The sequence below is a fragment of the Euwallacea similis genome, chromosome 10 (assembly GCF_039881205.1).
Source record: "Euwallacea similis isolate ESF13 chromosome 10, ESF131.1, whole genome shotgun sequence".
Lineage (NCBI taxonomy): Eukaryota > Metazoa > Arthropoda > Insecta > Coleoptera > Curculionidae > Euwallacea > Euwallacea similis.
Window position 1 is genome coordinate 2,266,602 of NC_089618.1, and position 25,088 is coordinate 2,291,689.

The 25,088-nt window shown below is 41.2% G+C and overlaps 1 protein-coding gene across 5 annotated transcripts; it reads right to left on the reverse strand.

Moving 5' to 3' along the window:
* Positions 1-221: 221 nt before the first annotated feature.
* Positions 222-24,901, reverse strand: Eip63E (cyclin dependent kinase Eip63E). 5 transcript variants are annotated; one of them, XM_066393746.1, is made up of 11 exons: positions 24,688-24,901; positions 21,660-21,695; positions 17,363-17,476; positions 6,223-6,363; positions 4,215-4,414; positions 3,772-3,863; positions 3,400-3,574; positions 2,746-3,147; positions 2,459-2,667; positions 2,364-2,407; positions 222-2,291 (listed from the first exon to the last, which is right to left on the reverse strand). In XM_066393746.1, the coding sequence occupies exons 1-11, from the start codon at positions 24,752-24,754 to the stop codon at positions 2,227-2,229; spliced, it is 1,545 nt and encodes a 514-aa protein (XP_066249843.1). In that variant the 5' UTR covers positions 24,755-24,901; the 3' UTR covers positions 222-2,226. The 5 variants fall into 5 exon arrangements, with proteins under 5 accessions (XP_066249843.1, XP_066249846.1, XP_066249844.1 ...); XM_066393749.1 differs by lacking the exons at positions 21,660-21,695; positions 24,688-24,901 and adding an exon at positions 20,203-21,092; XM_066393747.1 differs by lacking the exons at positions 21,660-21,695; positions 24,688-24,901 and adding an exon at positions 17,531-17,720.
* Between the last annotated feature and the right edge of the window lie 187 nt (positions 24,902-25,088).

The window sequence follows — 25,088 nt, forward strand, 5'->3', positions numbered from 1 at the left end:
TATGTACGCCATCTGTACGCGAAACTGTTAACCCAAACATCTAAAACATATTCCTTTTAATAATTCCTAATATCTTGACTTCGGTCCTCCAACACTAGAGGGAGGAACAGATTCTGTTTGTGAAATTTTCTTGACATTTAATGAAGGTAAATGTAAATGGCACTGAGATACGAGGGATTAGGAGCGGATATTAAGTGAGGGATGAAAACATGTACATTTTTTATACAAAGACATTTATTAATATTTTTTTAATATTCCTATAATAACCTAGATATAAACAACTATTCCTATGTACAAACGCAACATTGCTTGAACAGCTGATTTCATTGGGTCGGCGTCGGTGAATATCGCGGAACTTCGAACCGCAAAGCGCCCACTTCCGCCCCGCCAGTTTCTATTGCCTATGTATATCGGAGAACGGGTCGAAAGCTGGCGTTTATCGGACGATTACAATTATTCATTTATTCACCCTGTATACACCTACTTCTCAACAAACATAAAAACAATATACCCTTTATCACAAGAAGCCCTTATACACCCTCAACATCAAAGAAAATAGATCTGAGATGTTTGCGGTGCGGCGCATAAGAGCTTGGAAAAGTCGAGTGTTTGATGCCTTTGCTCATGGTAAAACAGTCGACTTTTCCCCGTACAAGATAAGCCTGTATCTATTGCACTATTATGTATGTAACAAAGTTTTGATAATGCGACAGTTCTCCGAAGCGCAGGCGTGCAAGTGCGCGCTTTCGGGACGTGCGTGTGTGTGGGTGCCATGGAACAATGATTAATTAACAACTTCTAGCTCTGACAGTTGACGTTCCTGACGGTTGTCAGAGACGCGTCAACTCTGGTGTTTCAACACCTACTAAGTATACAAAACTCACAGATAGAAATGAGACGGTTCTGGTTAATGGACGTCCGTGGGGTAAGCGGTGCACTGCGGCGGGAAATTTGATTGGCGGGTGCTCCGTTTTGATTAGGTCCGCCCTAGCGGACGGCTCTAACAGTACAAATCTCACTAATACATTAATTAAATACCTACACTTTCTAGAGACAAAATTCCTTTTTGCGATTCGAAAAAACGTCGTTAGGCCTACGGGCGCCCACCTTGAGGGCCTAATTATATGCCTAGGCTAACTATTTAGAAACTCTACTCTGCCCTCATTTTGGCACTTGCATTTTGGTTGTCGTTCGTCGGATTGTCCGAGACTTTCGCGTCTCGCACGTATTTACAACAATTAACATCTAATTTAATACAGGGTCAGATATTTCAAATCGGATTTTATCAATATGATAGCCGAGAATAATGTCCCTATCTTTGTCAACGTCAAATGGGACTTTCCAATGTTAATGTTATTATGAACCTTACTATTCATGGTCAACGTGTGTCAATGACCCTAGAACTTTTGGCTCACCCTGTATTCTGACTGACTGACTGACACCCTGTACACTGAAATCAAAGTTTCGATTTGGAAGGAGAAAATCAAAAAAGGATGTTTCCGTCTATACCGTAAGTAAACAGACACCGATAAGGCTTGGTCGGCTCGGGGAGGGGCGGCATTAGTCACCAAGTGACATAACTTAACAGAAAACCATGACCCCGTATTTTTTGAGCGATTCCAAGAGTTTCTTGCGCCGCCCCCTTTCCCCTGCAAAATGATAGCGTTTTCCCCTAAATTTACTTTTATTACACACGAGTTTAATTGAGCACTATGGAAGGAATGAGTTTGCCATTGTATAAGACGCGAAAAACGGGTCTCCGTCGGACCCTCCTTAGACGCTTATTCTAGTAAAGCACGTTCGTCAAGAAGTGTGATTCGTAACGTAAACAATACACGCCGGGCTAAATTAAATAAAGATATGTAATTAAATAAACAACAGAGAGACGAATACCACCTACAACTTAAACGAAATCATCACCTTAAATGCGGTAAGAGAGTCAGCGCAAGTAAAGCGAAAGATCTAAAATTTTCTCTGGCACGCGCGACTCCCTTTCCGAACATTCTACCTAACTAACAACGCCCTCTGGGAAGGAGACGGCGCTTAGAAATCCAGTCTTCTCATGCATGAAAAATCAACAGTCCCAACTATGATTAATAACTCGACAGTGGACTGACTCGAGCGCCCTCTATCGCTTTCGCTACACTAGATTCGAATGCGGTGCGCGTGCGCTCCTGCCACACGTCACAGTTTCCGTCAGTGGTCGCGGTGACGTCACCGACGGCCTCATTTGATCCCCGAGTACTGTTCCGGGTAGAGATGGACGCTGTCGACGGTGAATATCGATGCATCTATGCATAAATATGATCTCAATTCGAAAATTCTTTTAAACAACTGCTCTGGAAGAAAAAATTGCAACTAACCTTCAGGCAGTTCCAGAAGCTTTTTTGGCAACCCGTCGAAGTACCTGAAACAATCTATATATAGAGGAAACAATGGAGAACCACTGACGTCTTACCGATGCAGCATTGCTTCCTCCGCACCGATTCGTCTGGTTGGGTCGAGTTGCAATAGCGCAGTCGCCATCTGTTCGCCGTGCACGACGTCATGGAGCCGCGGCCAGCACAGTCCGAGTCTGCGCGACTTGTAGTTACCTAGCTTGTGCGGTTTGTAGCCAGGCAAGCGCGTACAACCGGACCAGTCCTCTTCTGTGGGCGTGCCCAGCACCTGTGCACAATCATTACTTAGGTTTGCAAACAAAACACCGCTCTGCATTTAATTCATGTTAGTACGAACTGAACTTACCTTGAAAATTTTGTCGAGTTGATCGTAGGTATCTCTAACACCAGGAAATATGGCGATGCCGGTGATCATCTCAACAAAAATACAGCCGACTCCCCACATGTCCAGACTGGTCGAGTACTCGGTGGAGCCGAGGAGGACATCAGGTGGCCGGTACCACAGCGTGACCACCTCGTGGCTGTAGGTATGACTGGGCACGCTCTTAGCGCGCGCCAGTCCGAAGTCTGCTAGCTTCAACTCGCCGATCTCTGAAATGAGCAGGTTCTGTGGCTTGACGTCACGATGCAGCACCAAACGCCGGTGGCAGTAGGAGAGGCCGCGCAGCAGTTGGAAGAGGAACAGACGCACATTGCGAGGGTCTAGTCCGCCGCTGTGCCTCTCGAGGTACTGAGACAAATCCGTATGCTGTGTGGAAGATTAATTCCATTTATACCGAGAAACGTTCAGTAAATAGTTGCTTCAACCGAGCGAATTAAATCGAAATACAGCGGCTCGTTCAAAACGAGCTAACTCAAACAGACGAACATGACAAAAGGTAATGCATTGCTTTCATCGCGGCTCCGTGGAATAATCCAATTACCCGCTCGCTCTGTATCAACAACAAACGCTCTTTATTCCAATTAAACGGAAAGCGGCTTCGCCCTTTGCCCCACTTACCACATACTCGAAGACGAACGTCAACGTCTCCCGAGTGTGCACGATGTCGTGCAACGTCACAATGTTGGCGTGTTTCAGTTCTTTGAGGAGAGACGCCTCCCGAATTGCAGTAAACGGCGCCCCCTCCTCTTCTTGCAGTCTAATTTCTTTTAGGGCCACCACTTGGTTTTGTAAACTTTACATAGGAAAAAACAGACAGTTAACAAGTGAACAAACAAGTGAATAAAGCGTTGGTTTCTTACACAAGACGGTGGCTGTCAGATGATTGACGGGTGACAAGTAAGTCTGATAAATTAATACTGACAACACATCAATCACATCAGCAAGTCAAGACAATGTCATAATAAAAAACTTATTCCCTCAATTACTCACTTGCTAAATCCTTTGTACACGGTGGCGTAAGATCCCTCTCCTAATTGTTCTAACTTAATGTAGGCTTCCGACTTCCCGAAGGGCGAGTCTCCCTAAGTGAAAAAAAAGCGGAAACGATTCAATAAGTTGTAAATAAAAAGAACTGGGATTAGTGAAGGCGCACCAGGGCGCGGAGAGGGATAGGGCAGGACCCGGGGGCTTAATCAAGACGGAAGACGGACGACCGCCGCTGATGGCTTTTGTTTCAATTTAGAGCCTGCCATGATTGGAATGATGAAACAGTGGTGGGGGCTAATTTACAATTTATCTTTAGACGTGACGGTTTTTGTATTAGGACTAATTTACTGCTTATGGCAACAAGAAATCTACAAAAACCCTGAATTTGAGTTGGGCTTGTCGCGTGACATATCAAATATGTTCATACTCGTACGTGATCTACTCACCCCAAAGGCCGAGAACCGCTTCGTCCGTCGATTGTCACCCCCCTGTTGGTTGAGCAGCACCTCGGACTTGGGTCGGGGCGGTTTCCGAGGCCGCAGGATAACTTTCGCCTCTTCTCGGATGTCGTCGTCCAGCAGCTTGCTGTCGCTGGATACTGACAACTGCCTTTTGACCCTGTCATGGCCGGACACGTTGTTCCAGTCTGGAACAACGCTCTCGTTACGATTTAACCCCTTGCGGTCGTTAATATTGGGGAGCGACAGATTTGGGTATAGGGGAAGGATGGTGAATGTGGCATTTGGGGAATCTTGGGGGAATACTTCGGTTTAACGGCACGCGGAAGCAATCACGTCAACAATTAAGAATTCAAGTTTTTGTTAATTCCTCAGTTTAGCATTATTCAGGCATTCTTAATTAAGCCCTGCTTAACATTCCTGACAGGTTGTAGCTTTTAAAAGCGGCTGCTGATGAACGGTGAATAATTCAGATCTAATCCGACCCCCCGAATGAAATAACAGGCCCCTAATCCAAAAAATTCCGCCCGAAGCGAGAGCGGACATTAATGTTGCATCCAGGCCTGGCTGGATTCGACGCGCGCCTATTTCTATATGCAACTGCATGATGGTGTTATTAAGCCAAAGCACTAATTAAGCTATTAATTAGCATGGGGGGTCGTTAGCAGCGGCCCGGATGACTAAGACAACCTCGTTATTTATCCGGGCGATCTCTGGATTAGACCGATCGTGTGAACTCTGATCGGAAACAAAAGAGCTGCGTTAATTAATTAATTTGAAAAACACCGACGTCACGTTCCGGCGAAAATGGCTATTAATCAAGGATGAATATGGAATATTTTTATTGGACACATTCTCGCGTTCAAGGCATATAATTAATTGTTGTCTTGCTCACAGTGTAAACTTTAGCCGACAGTGTAAACTTTAAATACCAAATTTACCTGCCCCTGACGGGCCTGGATTAATTGCTGGCAATTCATCTTGCCGACTCCCTACTTTGCAGGATTATTAGCACTTCTACAACAACTCCAGTTATGCAGTGAACTCGTAACAAAAAGGGCAGGGAAGCGCGCAGCAAAGTCCTTTGCCAGAATTTCCTGATGCCCATTCAAGCGTAAAACGTATCTGAGGGCAATAGCACATCCAGAAAATCAACAACTTCGATAAAAATTGAGTTTTCGGGATCCAAATGGAATTAGGTAGTTGTGAAGTTGTTGCGTTTCGTGTGGACCCACACCCCCAGCGGTAATAAAACTTTTGCAAGGGAGAGGCCTTTCTATAGCAATTTTATTCGGCTAATGGTCAGCGAAACGTCACGCGATCCAGGGATTATTTATCGGTCTGTCCAGAGGACAAATTACCGAAGAAATAATAAGCATTTCAGTCCGGGATGTTTGGGACTCATTAGAAATTGATAGGGGAAAAACGATCTGGATAACTGGAAAAATGACCAATCTGGCAATGGCGTTGCCACATTGAATTTTTGAGTTTTAATGCATTGAAAATGTGGTGCATATGTCCTGATTGTCTCTATATTCTAGAATCAGTGGCGTATCACGAATAACTGAACAGAAAATAGGTTTTAATGGTAAAGCCTAATAGAGCATCACTGGGGTAACAAGCGAAACATGAGGTTAAATTTGGCTCAAAACGTAAACAAAACAAAACACTCAATAAAATTAAACTGATACTTTGGTAAAGCCTCTGATGAAATAAATACGTGTTCTTCACTGTTTATACATTATCGAAACGGCAATAGTGTAACAAAAGTATTTAACCGTGCGCGATATATGCATCTGGTCATTATTGCTAATAATTTCAATCATGACAATAGAATAATGCGAGATTATGTGCCAATCCATTGGCGTAGCCTGCATATTTTCAAAAGGGGTAAAAATCCGCTTACAAATAGAACGAAGAAAAAGGTGACAGTATGAGGAAAAACATTGGCGCAGCACAGTTTTGCCGATAGTTTTGTTTAAGAAAATTGACTCACCATATCTAATATCACCTTTTCCCGCGGGAATATTCCCGTTGGGCTCCAGTCGGTCTAGGAACTCGTCACTGTAACCATTATAGGGCAGTTTCCCATGATGGTGGTGGTGGTTGTGCTCCTCCGCTTCCTCCTTCGACACAGCTGCAACGAATAAACCTCACATAAACTCAATTTCCAGGATTAGAACTGTTTCTAGTTAATCTGGGGCGCTTCGTGGTACCAATAATTAAAATTTATATGCAAAGGAACCGGCGCCATCCAGAAATGCCCGGAATCCCGTGACCCAGTTGCGGGGCGTCGGGAGCGGCCTCCCAGCGAACTGTGACCCCGTTATCGATCCCCCCGATGACGCATCCAGTCGAGGAGGATTCCCCGAACGGCGCCCACACCTAAACTACATAAAACACTATGGAAATCGTCCCTAAGTGGGCACGTTCCCGCTCGAAAACGGTCCTGATATTTCATACCGAGACACACGCGATATGGCAGCGCAATCTCCTTTATGCACCATCATCCCCTCACTGCTATTGATTATAATAAAACTTTTATGTGTAAGTCTATGCAATAGGAGAAGGGGACGAACAGTATTGAACAGTGTCGGATCTAGGGGAAAGTGGAGCTCAATGCCAAGAAAATTCGCGTGGGTACATTCGCCACTGAAGGAAGCACTAATGAGATTCCTAAAATGGGCATCAGAAGAACACATAATGAACTGCAGACGAATAACCTGAAACTCTCATTATAAATCTAAAAACTCTATTGGGAACTGACCTCAATGCATCATTATAAATTAATCCAAGATGACAATTTTTTTCTTTTTGCACGGCTTTCATTTCACTAAACACAGTTTAAGCTTGGAATTTTTAGCGTTTACGCAGAAGTAGCTGCAATGAATATGAAGTAAGTAATAAAATTACTAAATGGAAATTTGCGAACATGTTTAATTCGCGTGCAGATTCATATTCATTGTACTTACTTCCACGTAAACGCTAAAAGTTCTACACGTTAACTATTTCGAACAGAAAATAAATCCTCTAATTCAACTAAATATAGCATCGAAAGAGCACCTGTGAGTTTCCAAATCTAACCTTAACAGATAACTGTAAATATGTTGGAAATTAGTAATTTCAATAATGTTTCGCATGTTTTAGACTCCCAAAAACTGCTGTAAGGATTATTTGAGGGTCTAGAACTGAATCGAGCACGTAGTGACTAACCTGAACTAACATAAACTTAACTAACCTAGTGATCTACAGAGGTATAATTTCTCCAAACTTGTGATTTCTACAGAATCAAAGCTCCATGTATCACTATAAATTGCTCGAACATGAGTAATGTTAATTTACGGTTTAGTTTTGGGCGCTTCCAGACTTTTCTTGAAGTGCACCCCCCATCGAGCCGCACTTGGTTTTCAGTCATCCTAAGCTGAGTGCTACAAATCTAATCAATTCATTTAACAAATCTTCACTTCTAAACTAGAATTTTTCATTTCGGCCATAGAAATCACCGAATTAATCACTACAACCCTCATTTTCGGTATAAAAGCCACTCCTCGCCATTAAAGAAAATTAATCTTTTCTTTTGGGTGTATGCGTTCGAGGATATCAACGAAGACCCCCGAATCCTATAAAGGTCTGACAAACTGCCTACGAGACAGTAAAATCTCAGTCGCCATATTTGTCAACGTCCGCTCAAGTTTGTTTTTGGCTCCCAGAGCGCCCCGCGATTATCCCCCAGAGGGGGGGAGGCTATGGGCATTTTTCATGTCCTCCTCTCCTCAGGAAAACGTTCCTAATCTCGAAATAGCGAGAGCGCGAACGGGACTGCTTTTCTCCCTTAAAGAGTCCTCAGATCAGCCACGATGGCCCTTCAATTGTCGCCGACGTCTTAGAATTTAATTTCGCAGTGTTTAGGCTGGAAGAAGGACTTAATTGGATCGTCGAAATGTTTGTCTGCAAAAAGGACTAAGCCTGGAAAGAGGCTCGGTCCCATTAAGTATTTTTGACACCCTGGAAGTGGATTTATCACCCCGGATACTGGCAAGGGTGTAAACATTTATTAGTATCAGCTTCCCTTGTTTTCAAGGGGATTTTGTTTGCATTTCCCCTGTCGTTGCATGAAATATGGACTTTTCGTCGGTTTTAATCGAAAAGGGGTGTTTTTGAAACTGAACGATGCGAAGGGATTTCACTCGCAATGGATGGCACTTGGGTGCTATTCCTGATGAATTTGCTTTAAGCGTAAACCCACTTATCCCTAAATTGGCCACTGGCCCAATGGGCTTGAAATTGAGTATGAGAAGCAGTACGCTAAAGTTGACGGATTCATCAACTTCACAAATAAGAGACGGATTGTGGTTATCTTCTCGGGTCTTTGGTTCCACCGGCAAGTATTTGATCTGATGAGACCAAAGTTGAGCGGCTAAGTGAAACTTCTACGTTTCTATGTATATGTATATCTCCTGGTCATACTACTAATGGCAATACTAAAGTTATCACTATCACGTTCGCAGATGGCATTTAAACATTTTCTCAACACTGACAGAAAAATTCATTCTTAGGAATGGCAATAGCTGCCTTAAAGTTTGCAATGCGCAAATTTGAGTCCGTATGAGCTAAAAATGAGTAGCAACTACGTGGAAAACCATACTCAATTAATCTCCCTGCTATAACTCGTCAGAAGCACACTGGCCAAATTATACGTCACCAAAACCTCTATGCCAACATTATTAAAAAATAAAACTATCCGTTTCAAAGAGCCAGGCAATTAACCTCGGTTTAGACGCCTCGAACGCTGTTAAGGCAAGTGAAACACATTTTAATCTACCGCTTTCTTGGCACACAAAGCGAAAATCCACTTTTCCCAGAAAATGAGATCGTATGTATTCAAGTGGCTCATTCCGACGAATGTTCGGATCATTTCTATCCCTTTCCCGGCCGTGTAGACGATTTACGAGCGACTGCTCGACTTATGACGGATCACGAAATATGGAAAATAATTTCTCAAACAGTCTTTCCATCCACGCCCGAGGGCCCTTAAAGAGCAATTTATCAATCGATCCGAACAACTTTTTGAAATCCCGTTGCAACGTGAGATCTGCATGCAGCCGGGAAGTTCAAACAAAAAGTTCGAAAACCGAGTGGAAGGGCGTAACCAAAGGGCCTAAAAGTTAATTAAACTCTCCAGAGGAAACGCTTGTTTAGGGACTTTGCCGTGAAAGCCTTAAAGTTGGCTGAGAAGGGCATATGCAGTCTTGACAGAGGGATTTAGCGACTTGGTCTCTTGAAATTTTAAAGACAAGGGACAGAGGAGCGTCCTAAATTCTCGTCGTCTGGGGTAATTTAGTACGCAGTTTTTAATTTTTAATCCCTTTAAGAGGTCTGCCACTGACATAATTAAAAAGCTTTTTCCCTGGTAGTGCTCACTGCATCTGAAACAAATTTGAGTTGAAAAAAGACCAGTTTTATATTCCAGGCGAAACGTGATGGAAACGAGCGCATCACGTAGAGGGCGCTAACGATGAATTCTCGTTCTTTTATTTGCGGACGTGAAATTCATTTCGTGTTTCGGTGGTTTTTTTGTCATCTCTCCATTTGCGGTTTATGAATATCATCAAGATGGATTCGCAGGGATTTCTGTAATCCCCGATTCGCACCAAAAAAAACAAAAAAAAAAACGCTTTTGCGTGAATAAAAATCGGGCAAAGTACGGGATTCGATGGGTTTATTTGGAATGTTCTGGAAAAACTTAATAGGTCCCAATGCTATCGTTTGTAGTAATCAGGAATTTAAGGCAGCCTGAAAATGAGGTGTGAAAAGAGAATGCAAAGAGTTGTGTAAAATATATATATATATTTTTGGAAAGTGTCGATTAATTTTACAAGAATAGAATCCGCAAATACCATGGACGCAGTGGTCGTGAAACTTTGGAGAATTCGGAGGAATTTCAAAGACCCCGGAACTCCCTAGATCCTCTTTTAGACATTCAACTGAGACCAGACATGTGCACTCCAAGATATTCTGTGCGACTGACACAAAATTGTGCCTTGTCTTTAAATCCGAAGAAATGTAGGAACATTCTGAAACCGTGGGAAATACCAAGAAAATTGAAACACTCCAGAATTTGGCAACTCGCCGAAAAACCTTTCGACTTTAAATTAATCCCAGACATTTCCACTTATGAAAATCCTATAGATAATCCATTGAAAATCAAGTTATTGCCAGGGGACTTCTAAAATTTATGGAAATTCCCGAAAAGCTCCAGAATTATTTAAAATCCCTTTTAATCATTCAGTTAATATCAGGGACCTTCGTTCCTGAATATCCTGTGAAATACTGAATGATAGTCAGTTTTGATTAATCAAAGATAGTTAATGTCCGCAGAGTACTGCTCGGCATGGGGAAGTCAAAAAAAAATTTAACGAGTTCCGCTTAAATTTGAAGTAAAAAATAGTGAAAGTTCAAAGTTAATCGTTCGAATGAATCAAAATCCTAGAAATCATAATCAAAGGTATCGAAAGGTAAAAACGCGAAAAATCCTCCTGAAAGGGTGAAAATAGATGAGCTAAACATAACGAAAGTTAGTAAGTGTAATCCGGTCACTAAGCAACACGGCGAGTTAGAAAAACTTAAAGTTATCCTCAGATTTCAGTTTTAGTGCCTAAAAACACTTAAAATAACGCAAAAATCCACCAAGTTGAACTGACCAAACAAGAAACACGTGTAAATAAGACGCAACAAACGGTACTTTTCGCACCCTCGGAAACAGTAATCAAAACGGAAGGATTTATTGACTGCCCCCGGGCAAAGAGGGGCTGAAATCGGCGCAATCTCGACGAGCACGCGAGAAGTGCTCCCTCGTAATTGCGAGGATCTCCATAATTTACGAGAAAGGGCCGTAAAGAATAAACATGCAATGAGGAATTTTTAGGAACCATTACACATCTTTTGGAACACTGTGAAGGTACAAAAAATTGAGCAATTTCAAATGCCGCCACGTGGACAAGCACAATTTATCCCCTTAAATTAAATGTCTATGTATGAACATCCTTCATGTAAAGTGGCCAATTTAGCCCTAAATGCAAATTTCCTCAGTGTTATTACGACCCTTTCAACCCTTCATTAGGTTTATTAACACTTACCGGAGACGTAACTGATCCTCACAACGAGTGTCTTCCGAAGCATATTTCCATATCTTTAACACTAGCACGGTAAAATACTAACTATCTTTAGTTGGGGACAAACAACCTGACCCACTTGTAATCATTCGGTGATAAAAAAAGCTGCGAGAACGGTAGACGATCCTGATAATGAAGACAAATATTTAGATGTAACAGATCCACAGAGAGGTGATTGTATCTAATAAGTTGCCGGTAACATGTTGGGAGAATTTCACGTAAATAGTTGAGGAAATGGCTTGGAAATAGGGTTATTCGTAGCAACGTTCGTCGACGTTCGCCGGAGTTCGTGTAGGTAAAATTTCTTAAAGAACAAAATAAAATTCCGAAAATAACAAACTTTTATTTTCTTCGAGTTTTTTTTTAAATACACATTTGGAGTGACTATAGGGCAATAGAAAAAGTAGCACATTAGAGAGGGAATAAAAAATGCTCGGAAATAACTGAGCAATTTCCATTAAGGGACAAACATAACCGGGTCTAGGAGGGAACAGAGAATGAAAATCTCTCTTGTTGTACATCAAGGAAGGCCAAATTTTAGACTCACTGAAAACTTGTTTAAAACTCTAAAACTGACTTTTAGAACATCTAAAACTTCACACTCCCGAATACGTGCACCCAGCAGCGGAAAACTGGGCAATTTTCCAGATTACAAACGGGTGAAAACGGACAAAAAAACCTTTTCTTTGCGACTCCATTGTCATTTATATTCATTGTGGCAAAAGTGCAAAAGTAAGGGAAAGAAAACTTTTTCACGTCGAGTCGCGTAAAGCGTTCGCTAACGCGAGCTGACGCACGTCATTTCCAGTTACCCCATTTTTCCCCAATTCGGAAATGTCAAGGGAGGCGCCAATGGTACCCACAACATATAATAATACATTTTTCTGGCTACGGAAAGCGATCGATATTGGCCTAATTTTTTTACGAAAAGCAAATAAACTATTGCCTTGACACTATAATTTTAGGCTCGGATATTTACTTCTAGATCAATTGGCCCCGATTTTATACCGTTGATATATTTATCGGTGCCGGAGGATATATAACCAACAATCCAGGTGTGAAAATGAAGGAAAACATCTTCCAAATATTACCACGAATCAGCCCAAAGCGACTCTTAAATACGTTTTAAAATCTTTAGAATTTCATCAGTTTTATTCCGTAAAAATCCAAGTTGGACCGCATCACGATATGAAATCAATATAGATAGATACTATGAGTCACTATAAATCAGTTGAAAATTAATTTTTTAATGTCGTTTCCAAAAAAAAAACTGCGAACGAAAAAGATTTCCATTTGAATGACACAAACGGTTGAAGGCAGTGTGGAATCCATAAGTGTAAACGGGCACAATATCACACTGTCGGCTACATGTCCGCCACTGAAATACCGCTAAATTAAAGGGAAAACATTATTGCACCATAAAACAAAAAATTCGGGGGGAAATTGAGTGATGTTTCCCGGCCCGAGCAAACATTTGATATACGGGCGAGATAAGGGATGTAATTTTGATAAAAGCTACCCCCGAAGATGATTTACCCTTAGGGGAGGCTTATTTAATTTGACTGGCAACGAAACATAACTTGTCAGAAATGATTTTCACGGAAATGTACGAAGTTCCTCAAACCTCAGAAACTTACGACCCTTGGAGGGCCCATCAATCACCCTTTGCCGAAAGGACATTTGTTCGCATACACAGGGCTCGCGTCTGGAAGACGAATCGAGCCCGTGGAAGAAACGAGTATTCGCGTGATTTGATTGATTGATCGCCCTCTATACAGAAAAGAAATTAATTTTTCTCAACAAACGTCTGCTCCGGACAAAAGCTCTTTGAGTGGAGAAAGTTCTGAACTTCAGCCGAAACCGCCCCTGCCTCTCATTGATAAACTTTTTAATGAGAATTTCGATCGTTATCTCTTACAAGTGGATAGGAACCTGGGGAAGCCCTTAGGTGGCAGTTTATCCCCCTGCCATTAGTAGGAAAAAGGGGCCTTGTTCCGAACGATTTAGTTATGTCGTTCGGGATGAGCCGCATTCCAAAATTTTCATACAGAAAGAAAAAGTTCGTGAGTTAAGAGGAGAAGGGATTTCCAGAATTTCACGGACGCAAGTTCAAAAACGAGTAAAAATCCCACACTGGATCTTTACCTAAAAACTCAAAACATTTCGTTACTTTCATTTTCACTAAAGTTAGGACATTGCAGAACACATATTTATTCCTCCTAATTTACATGCGACTAACCCGCTTTAACCTAAAAGACAAATCGGAGATTTGTAAGCCGGACCAACTTTGAACCAACAAAACTTATCTAACTTACAACACACATGTCTCATTCGGTCTCAAATGTCCCTTGAAACGATCCTGTCTTCCCGATTAATAATTAACGTCTAATCGACTATAGGTAGGACCCTACGGAAGACTTGATTGCTTTCCGGGTTATTTCGCCGCGTCCAGAAGGTAGCACATCCCGATAAAGGACGATTATTTGTTTAATTGAAACGTCCCCCGACTGCGAGGATTATTCGGCCCCCCTCGTAAACAAATCAAAAAAGCCCCGCGACTGAAAGGGAAATTAACCATTTATTAAAACACGGGTGGCCACAAGAGGGGGTGAAAACAAAATGCATTAAGCTTGGGGATTATGCAAATCGCGACGTTGCCAAGTATAGGATGTCTTGTTGCAAGCCTATCTGCAGTTGCTGGACAATCGCCAAAAGTGCATTTACACTGCAACTCACGATTGAGTTGTAAATTAAATTAAAAAAGGGAGATTACTACTTGAAACTATTTTTAAACATAACCCCACAGTGGAACAATGACCCGTAAATGAAAAGCTCTCTAAACACGCTTAGAGGAAAACAGACATTGAACATAAATAGTGGCAACTACGAGGTCGCTTTTAATTGGCCAATAAAACGTCCATTAGCGGCAACGCTGGACCTCCCAGTTCGACCCGGTTGAGTCATCCAGGAGCCCCCCTCAACGGCCACGCCTCAATTAAACTAAATTACTATTCGGCTCCGGATTTTTTTCGAACAACTTCATCGTAAATCCTCCGCTAACAATCTGGAGAAAAATGTATAATAAATACAGACTATGGAAGAAAGGAGAAAATCCAGTCCGGAAAATGGAAATTTGCATAACCCATTTCGGTCTCGGGGGCGGCTTTCTTCGGGGGTTGGCTGGTTAGCATTCATTTTACATTTTTATCGTTCGGGATTACAATGAACACGGGCCTTTTACTGAGGCCATTGTGTTCTCGCTCGAAAAAATACAATATTTGTTTGCTTATGTTCCATATTAAAGGGCGCAGGTAGATACACTTGAAGAGACGCTCTTTGGGTGATGCTACAGAAGAAATTGGAGATGCTGAATTCCCCCTTTACTACTAAAATACTGACCAAAACCGCGGTCAGACTAGCCATAAGCGAAGTTAAGAACTAGAAAATTGAATTTGACAAACTGCTGAAGAACAAATTAGCCCAACTAACGTGGAAGTTCTAGCTCTGAACCTGAACTAACTGATAAAGCCAAAAATCTAGAAAGGTGGAATTGCGAGTACTAAGAAACTGTACACTTTTTATACTGGATAATTTTCTTTCTACAAGCATGAGGAAATTGGTTTTAACGTACACATCTGCGAGCTGAAAGTATATAACGTTACCACACACGAGCGTAAATAACACTTTCATATTTTGCTTCCTGTGTCTAGTTATTATCCATGCAAACATCGTTCTACGACTACTCTTCCCCCCAATTGTCATAAAGTTCCCCTCCTGTAAGCTCGCGCTTTATTAACCCCAAAGCAAACATGCCACTGCACAATGTGGATTTTTTTAATTTGCACTGCCCCACTATAGCAGCCCCTGCGGGATTTCACACACACACGCACAAAAGTATCGCATTACCACGAAAAAAGGGGCCGAACGATATCAAAGACGCAGCCCCCCGGGGGCAGGGGACAGGTCGGAATCTCATCTGAGCAAAACCGAGGAGGATTCAATTGAAAAGCGATTTGGAGGCGGCCATTTCAATCTTTTCTTGTGTCCGTCCTCGACCGTTGAGGGTGAAATTTAATATTAGGTATATACGGGGTTTAAATGGCCACTTAAGGGTGCATTTGAGGGATGGAAAAAGCTCTAAATTGGATTCGCCTACGGAATTAGTATAATGCTGATATTTTCAAACTTAATTATCCGGTTAGTCCCAATATGCGGTCGACTATACCTCGTTAGCCGGATATTTTAACTGAATTAGGATATAGGCGCACTGGCTGGACCGTAACAGATACAAGTTGTTTTCTCGACTAAATTGAACGTTATCGGGGATGTAGCAGATGCACTTTGTACCATAATAAAATTTGCAAACATTATACACCTATCAAAGGCCAGTGCATCGAGTAGGCATAATAAATAAATCAGCGAGACCGTTTCCGGCCTGCCAGACTAGATGTCCTTGATTACTACAGTGTTGATCATTTTGACCACTAAAATCGTTATCAATACTACTTATCATTGTGATTATATCTGACAGGCACGTGGAAAAACTGCCACATGAGCGATGGTCTCGTTTCGGATACAATCAGCGCAGAGATTGAACGTTTCAACAAAAAATGGCCCTCCGAGGGCGGCCATTGTCTGAAAAATGAAGACAGAGTGAAGGGCTAATGTTTTCGCCCTTTTTCCCCCTGAGCGTCTCTCTCTCATTCACAAAGCTGTTTATCAGCTTCAGGGAAAATCCTCTTATTTACTAGCGAGACCTAATTTTCATAACCACGAGATTAACCACCTTATCAAGCAGTGTGTGACAACGAGAGATAACGTTGAGCAATATTGATGATAATCCCCGGGAATCGTTGAAGACACACAAATCATATCAAGCGCCGTCGGTTCGACCTAAACCAGGGCACGTATCACGATTTACGTCTCAATCCTGCAGATTGCGGTCCGTAAGGGTGTTTACAACCCCATTTTATCGGTTTATTACCTACAAATTGGGAGTTATCGCTCCCTTTTTTCGCTTTTACATAAATGCGCCATCTCAATAAAGGCCGCAGTTAATAACGAACAAAGGCCCTTCGTCTACTTCCACCTCGATCCTTGAAGGGTCGGGGATTGACATAAAAAGTCACTTTGCCGGCCCTCGATGACGTTATTTTTATTAAAAGCCTCTCTTTCACGCGTTTACCGGGCGCTTTCTCAAGTTAATGCTTGGGGTGTTTATCACCCCGTGGCAAAGACAATAGGCAACCGAAACGGTTCCCGGATTCTTCTGGGGTTGAAATATGGACGTTTTGCTATATGAAATTAAGGGAAATCTGAGGGCTTTGTGATAAACGTCGCTTTAAATGATTTAAAGATCTAAAAGGAACTATACTGCGTAAGATTACTTGACTCAAAGGAAAATATTCATATCATGAGCATACATACTTTGTGATATACTTGATTCAAATCAACTTGTACAACTTGTAATGCATAACGGAACACCAAGCATAAACTATCTTGTATTTGGGATAGACAGAATGACCCACATAGACCGAGATCTTCGGAAATGGTTGCTTAAAATCTATAGAAGGAAACATTTTGAAAATACCATTGGATTGCCAGTTCTGACAATACAAAATTGACAAATGTAGTAGAATTTAGTTTCGCAATTGGTATAGTTATAATCCCTGATTTTCAAAAATTACAGTTTTAAGTCACCTAAAATTGGCAAACATAAAAACATAAAACGAAGAAAATAACAAAGGTTAGTAAAAATCCTGAAAATATAAGGTAAACACCGAGAACAAAACGGCAGATGAGAAGAAAATTTAACCAAATAAAATAATAATAGAAATACAAGGACAAATGTACTTTAACTTTTGCTATAGAAAAGTTTTTCCCAGCATTTTTTTCCTTATTTCAGACGTTCCTCATTGACTACTGCTATTAGATATATAAACAAAAATAAAAGGGACTACTTACATAAACGTCCGAAAGAGTGTGACAGCCTTTTCTTGAGCTTTTGCATCCGCGACAGTGTCCCGTTCTTCTTTTCGCGCATGGTAACGCCCGCACACGTGGGCAAGCCCGGAACTCCTGCAAGAAAAATCAAGTTTGAGTGTGCAAACTGGTGGTTTCCGGCCACAGGACCACCTCGCGCAGTGGATTTTCTGCGCTGCCTCAGGTTCGGCTCGCTCTTCCACCTGCGCACACTGAAGAACCGCTTAAACTTGGAGAAACTCATGACCACGCCCAACGACTTAGAACTGTTCGGCGACGAGTCATCATCTCAATCGCGAACACAATGACACTACCAGGTAAATAGTCAAATCCGAATCCAGCAATTTACACTCGGCATGTTTGTTTATAGATATCAGGCGATAACAGACTATTTTATATAATCCAGGCCATCCAATCGAAAATTGCCTGTACTGCGTCGCAACGGCCGTTGGATATAAATAAATAAATAAATAAGCCTTGATTGCTTGATTCGATGCCATGAGGACTAATTGAGTCTCATTTGCCATGAGTAAACAAACAACATTTATCGCTCAGAATGGACAAATATTTGACTATAACAGTCATATCACACGCATTTCTATATCTAAACTGTAATCACAGTTTCGGAGATATCTTTGACTAACGAAAGCGGCCTTAAAGTTAGTGGATTCTATTAATTAGACAGCAATCGCCATGTCAATAAATAATATGGAAAAGAGAGCGTGGTTTACTTAGGCGGATGACACTAATTAGGAGCCAGATAACAATTTCTTCTAATCTGATTGTTAAATAATAGCTTGTGAGTAAAAGAATTCACATCAATATTGACACAAGACCATTCATTAATCCTGGCTGGCACTATTTACAGTCAATACGCGACAACAATGCATCGGAATTTTTCTGTCATGTCATTGTGGCAACACTGCAATTCTTGACATTCGTAGTGAATGGCAGATGATTCATGATGGTATCAGCGCAATATGTAACATTCTTGAGTGGTGAATGACATGTATCTATGATTCATAAATCTAAAATTACAAGCATTATCATTCCAACAAGAGGGAGCATTACTGAGGACAAAAAGTCTCGTCTATCTCCCAAGGGATCGCAACTAAAAAACTCAGGAGATTCTCCAATTTAGTTCACCTCCAATTTTTATATCAAAACCCAGAGTAAATCCACCTTAACTTTTTCTTTAATCTCCTCCTAGTGTCGGAATGTTAAATTCCAGCACACCTCCCACAGTAATGAAATGGTAAACTGCGGTAATAAGATCCACATTTTACCACCATCAATAGAGCAATTTTACACCTCCTAACCCACAAAGCATCGAGTCTGTATCTCATCGCGTACCATCATCATCATCACAATTGAAATCGAAACAAAAGCACCTCGTGACTCAGAATACGGGTTCACACCAATTGCATAACCAATGAGGAACGCGACCTATGCGAGCAATTGTTCGCCCACTAATTGCCTCATTTCGCGATCATTGAGAACTTGCGTCATCGCAGTTTGACATTTGTGAGGACGCACAAAGATAGGCTTTTGTCTTCGAGGCCGGACGAGGCGGCGATAGCCGCAACCGTCCATCTGTTTCCGGGCAGATGAGGCCGGATGAAGAAAAAATCGGTTTGCAATTAATATTCTATTCAGGCGTGAGTCACGTAGCGTTACGTAGCGCCGCGTTGGGAAATTAATTAGAATTTATCAATGAGCGGATATTTCTAATTTCAATGTTGTGTTGTACGCATCGAATTCGGCTCGAAATGCACTTTTATGTGAGGTCCGACAAGCCCTGGTTTGATGAAAATAGACAGGAGATATGCGTTTTCCATACAAAATGGTGAATTTTAAAAAATCGATTTTTAGATTTTTGTCGGGGACAGTACTTCTCTAAGTTTATGGAAGGCCGTCATTTTGGTCACATTCTGCCCCACCTCAGGAGTTCTAAGAATCAGTTACAGACTGCGGCCCCTCATTCTGCAGGAAATCACAAATCTACTCAAGTGACGTTCAACATTCTTAAAGTTATGACATGCGACATAATTCGGATTTATCAATGAGCGGATGTTTGTAATTTGAATGTTGTACGCGTCGCATTCGGTTTAAAATTCCCTTTTATATGAGGTGCGTCAAGTACTAAGTTGGTGGGAATGTGAAGGAGATACAGGATTTTTGATGCAGCATATCGAGTTAAAAAAAATATTTGAATACAAAAAGTACTTTATTTACATTATTTTTATTCATAGTTTCAATTTAACGAATTGACGGTGGTATTTCTCTAAGTTCGGATGGCCGTCAATTTGGTCACATTCCGCCCTAACTCAGCAGTTTTACGAAACAACCATGGACTACGGCCCCTTTATTCCGCATGAAATCATAAAATCTACTTACTTGACGTTGAAAACTCTTAAAGTTAGACATACTTTCAATTATCAATGAGCGGATGTTTATAATTTAAATGTCGCACTCAATGCATCGAATTCGGTCAGAAAGTCTCTTTTACACGAGATGCAGCAAGCCCCGAATCCTAGCGACTATGAAGGAGGTATAGAATTATTGACACAAAATAGCGAAGAAAAAAATCGGCTTTTTAAAACCAAAAATTCGTCATTTTCATTATCTTTGTTGACTATTTAAGGCAAACCCACTGGCGGTAGCATTTCTTTAACTTTATTGGCCGCCATTTTGACTAAATCTAGCCCTATCTTTGAAATTTTAAGACAAAACCATGAACTGCGACCCCTTATTCTGCAGCAAATCGTAAAATCTATTCAAGCGACACTGAAAAATCTGAAAATTACGACAAAAATGTTTACCTTTCAAAACCAGCTTGAAGCTCCTGGAAACCTAGTCCGAAACACGCGGACAATGACTTTCTTACACAGGGTTATCAGCACTAAGCGTGACACCGACCGGAAGTTCCCGATGCATACGCACTCTAGATAACGACAGTGGCGGCAATTGTCTCTACCGCTGTTGTGACAAAAAAAAACAAAACAAAAGAGCGCAGCTGGCCGGTGCGTCACAGGAGTCGCGCCGCAATCGTCAAACTGACCAAAGCTGGCCGCGATTGAAACGATTTTTCTTAATGTTTTGTTTAGAATAGTCGAACGTCTACGACGTGCGTCGCCTTTCCAAATGGGGCCGGTCGGAGCTTGATGACGACACGCTGGCGAATGCGATGACTCAGCCCCGTGATAATGGTGCGTGGCCCCTCGAGGAGAGGGTGCGAGAGGGCGCAACCGCCGCGATTCTACTCAATTAAATTTTTAGCAAATAGTTCCCCCTCCCACCCTTTAAGGAAAAGAGGGGGAACCGCACGCGTAACTGTCCTCATATAAGCGAGGAAGAGGAATTCCGACCGGTCTGACTGTCTGACAGGTTTTTAGCGAATGCCGATATAAAAATAATCGATGGCAATGGCCTAGGTGTATGCAGTCAGGCCTTAAAATAGCCCCAAACAATCGCCGGTGTAATCTGAATGTATGATGTAAACACTTTGGTTAGCCAAAAGGCTGGTTCTACATACAAAACTCCAAGAGCCTCAAGATGGTTATTTTTAGACAAATAATGTCTTCAATAAGCAGCCCGGGGTGCTATTTTAAGACTTTCTTGTGGGGTTGCTTTCAGGCCGATCGTAAACGGACGTATTTATGTTCGTTCTTTGTCTGATATTTCTCTCTCCAAACAGATGCTCTTAGTTTTGCAAGGCTCGAAATCCCTTTTCATTAGAGATGCCACATGCCTATAGACAACACAGGAATTTGTAAGTTAAGATATTAACAACGCAATATGGCGTCTACTTGACAGACTCCTTTAGCAGTTGACTTTGAAATATGCGTATAACAAACAAATGCATTAACGCATTTTCTTTGAGTAATTTTCTTGGAAGAGTAAACTTGCGAAATGTCGATCTACACACACATCAACGAATTCGTAAGTCATGAGGGTTTTGAAGAATCTTTCAAAACTTCAGATTTCTCACGCGACAGAGTTAAGTGGAAGTCTGATACTTAGAAAATGCATTATGCTGCTCGATGAATTAATAAATTTCAAATTTAGGTAAACTTTTAATTACCGAAAATGTGCAAGGTGACTAACAAAAATACTGGAGAAAACATGACAACATTTCTGGGAAACAAAATGAATCTAGTTGTAAATCTATATCATAATAAATTTGCCATAGAAAACATTGTGATTACGATAAACATTAGGGGAATCTCTAAGAGTTTATCCATAAATTTAAGCTTTAGATTAACTACTAAGCACTTACCGATTTCCTGGAACACGACAGGAGACACATCCTTACCTGCAACAAATGAGAAAGCAACTTTAACCCTCGGTTTTACCTTATCACATAGCCCATAATCTACCCCTCACACGCACCCTGCAGGAGATAAACCTCCATTGAAGCCCTTTTTCAACATTCATACCTGTCAATACCTAAAAAAGGCGCTTCCTTCCGTGTTAACACCTGTAAAACCCCCTTGAGCGGCGCAACAATGCCACATCCAAACCGCAATATATCATGTACAGGTCATTACCTAAGTTTCTTGTCACCCTTTTTGGGTCCTACCGCGATCGCAGTTTCAGCTTTTGGGGGGAAAATTGTGTCTTTATTCTACGAGCTGATATTTGTTGTTTAGATCTACAATAATTGCCGAGTATTGTTTACTTTTAGGATTAATGATGTACCGAGTCATATACCTAATTACAATACTCTTAACAAGTTTGTTATGTACTACGACCTAATTTACTTAGTTACATATTCAAATTTATTAAAAGTAGGGCGGTGCCACGGAAGTCAAGTGTTTTCCCCAAATAACGTCGAGTTTTAGTAGATATGTGCTGAATAATTCTGTTAAATTTTTGACATAGGAAAGTTGAAAATTCAGCACAAGCCTTTAAACACTTGTTAGATTTGTAACCTCGTTTATATATCAAATACAGCTGATATTACTTTCCATTATTTAGACAGGGGCCAAACCAATGATTTCCGTGGCACCCCGCGATTTTTAATAATTTGGAACAGCATATAGTTTTCTGTCTAAATCTGAAAAAAATCGACTTTCTTACGAAACACTCTGTGTTATTTTTGAGCTATTCGATTCTTGCTTATTTTAGTGTACACTTTTAAGGTACTTCAAGCTATTTCCGATATACATATTTCAAAGTATTTTAATGCCTCAGGAATTTATCAGCGATCTACTCTTCGATGTCTCTTGATCTCGTACTAACGCCGCAAAGAATTGGCGTTAAACGATTATCATCGCTGCAGGCCCTGTCTGCACCGTCCCTTCTCGAAAAATGATTTTCAGCTCCGCGAAGGCAGCCTCACCCCTCTTAAACCAGGCAAAATAGGGAATTTAAAGACTGATGTCTTGTGCTGGGGTGACCTTATTCTTCGTCATTAATAGCCGATTTCCTGAGAAGTGAAAGAACATGGCGTAGGTCGCTTCAAGGCCGCCCGTTTCTTGTCTTGTGCTATGACCATAGTGGGATCCCCGAGAACGGCCAGTTTGTTGACCGGATTTCTTTTATACAATTTAAAATAAAAACCCTGGACCGCCATCGTCTGGCCAAAGGGAAACTTTATTGGAAGTTCTAGTAGGTAAAGGAAGGTAAAACGAAAAAGAAACGTAGGGCAATCAGCCGGAGTTGTGCTTTCTTTTGCTCTCGCCCATGTGAGGCTTTATTAGATTTTATCGGTGCGGATATTGTGAGACCGGCCATCTGGAAACTCCAGTCTACCACATATAAATATGTAGGAAGTTTCATAATAAATTCCAATTTGAAGCCGGCAAACTGGAGATTTCCAATTCAAATGGCTGCCGCAACTGCCACATCAGGTCAACTTTAATCTAATCTATTTCGATCAAGGAGAAGCAAATATTAAACATTTGCCGGCGAACAGGAATGGAAATTGTGCTGCTGATAGGCCTCTAGTCAAACAAATCCATTTAACACTGTCTGGCCTGGAGCTACCCCAGGGGGAGTTCTGTTAGCACAGGGGAACACAATTAAGGCAGTGAAAGGATGCTTTATGTCTGGGGGGTTTTTACCTATTTAATTAAGCTTGGTCCAACTGCCTCTTGAGGGTTGATGCAACAGGAAAGTGAGGAGTAACTTGGTTCCAATCACTCTCTTGAAGGTACCACTTATTAACTGATATCTGAACATGAAATAAATTACTGTACATTTAGTTCAATACAAATTCTGCTAAGTTTAACAGGAATATAGAGTTTCTGTTAAATGAAAAAAAAACCGCAAATATCTAAAATTTGTACCATGAGAATTGTAACCCTGATTCTCTTGCTAATTATTATTGCTTGTTTTGCTTTTATATTTTCTCTCTCCTGTACATAATTTATTTATCCCTCAGGTTCTTCTAAACTTAATAATAATACAGGGTGTTCCGGTGCAAACTTATGGAGATACTCCCAATATCAAAAATAAAAAAAGCTATAGATTCATTTGGATTGATGAGGTTGAGTTTCATATAGTAGTCTCCTGTGATGTATCATAGATATTTGACTGTGTGAATTATGGTATTTCCCCTGTGAAAGATGGAGTGTATCAGGGAGAATGAAATTGTTCATACTTAGTTTTTGACTTTCATGTAAGTACTAGCCAAAAGTTGTAAATCAGGGCTGAGATGAGTCTAATCCGTTCAAAATATATCTTTTCTACATATACCTTATAGCCTTATATTAAACATACTCAATTTAACCAGAGGTCAGTTGGAAGAGGCATCTTCATCTCATAACAGTCATCATGGATATAATAATCCCTTGCCAAATTCAATGGTGGTGCAATTTCTCTGAGATTGTGAATTGATACATATCACTTTATAGACTTCAATCAACAATACATGATTTGGTTTGATTGGCATTCTCTCTTGAAATCACATGCCAATATATTTACTGCATGAAGTCACGAGCGTATTAATAGTGTCACAACCCTGCCTTCTCTGAGCCACCCCCACCGCACTTCCATTAGCACAAGGGGAGCAACATTAGGGGAGTAAAAGGATGCTTTATTTCTTTAGGGCTTTTTATTTGTTTAAGCCTGGGTCAATGGGCCCCTAGGGTACTGGTGGGTGTGAAGAACTAGGACATTAATGCACTATGGACATTCTCCCCTTTCATTGAAGTTCAATACATATGAACCATGAATGAGACTTTGAGCCTTGAAGTCCGAACTGCCTCGAAACCAAAGTGTGCATATGCCGTGTGGCCATGAAGGAGTGTGGCCGCAATGTCCTTTCCCAACAACCCAACGAAAAACAAAACAAAACTCACCATCCTTGGGTTTGGCATTCGAGCTGGACGTGGCACTACAGTGGCTCTTATCGACGGTGCAATACATAATAAAGAGCCCCGTTTCGATGTGTTTTGTTAAGTAATTCTCACCGAACCAAAATTACCATAATTTCTATTTTTTTAAATAAATAACGCGATTTATTACGGCGACGAGACCCGCAAAGATCACTGCCGAAGCGCGGCCGCCATTACTGGATTTCGTTCGTTTCACACTTTCCAGATGGAGCTCCGTTATGACCTCACACCTCAGAACCTTTTATGACCTTTTCTAACACACGTAAAACAATAAAGAAACAAAAGCCTCATTGCCAAGTTTTTAAATACAACTGTTCCACTAACGGCAACAACGTTTACACTGCATTCAGACTAACAAAGCGCTT

Excerpts from the sequence above, each read along its gene's own strand:
- Eip63E (XM_066393746.1), bottom strand. The coding sequence starts at position 24,754 with ATGTATTGCACCGTCGATAAGAGCCACTGTAGTGCCACGTCCAGCTCG. Across the intron at positions 21,696-24,687 it reads GAATGCCAAACCCAAGGATG|GTAAGGATGTGTCTCCTGTC; the intron begins GTGAGTTTTGTT and ends CATTTGTTGCAG. Across the intron at positions 2,292-2,363 it reads GCTTCTGGAACTGCCTGAAG|ATGCATCGATATTCACCGTC; the intron begins GTTAGTTGCAAT and ends ATTTATGCATAG.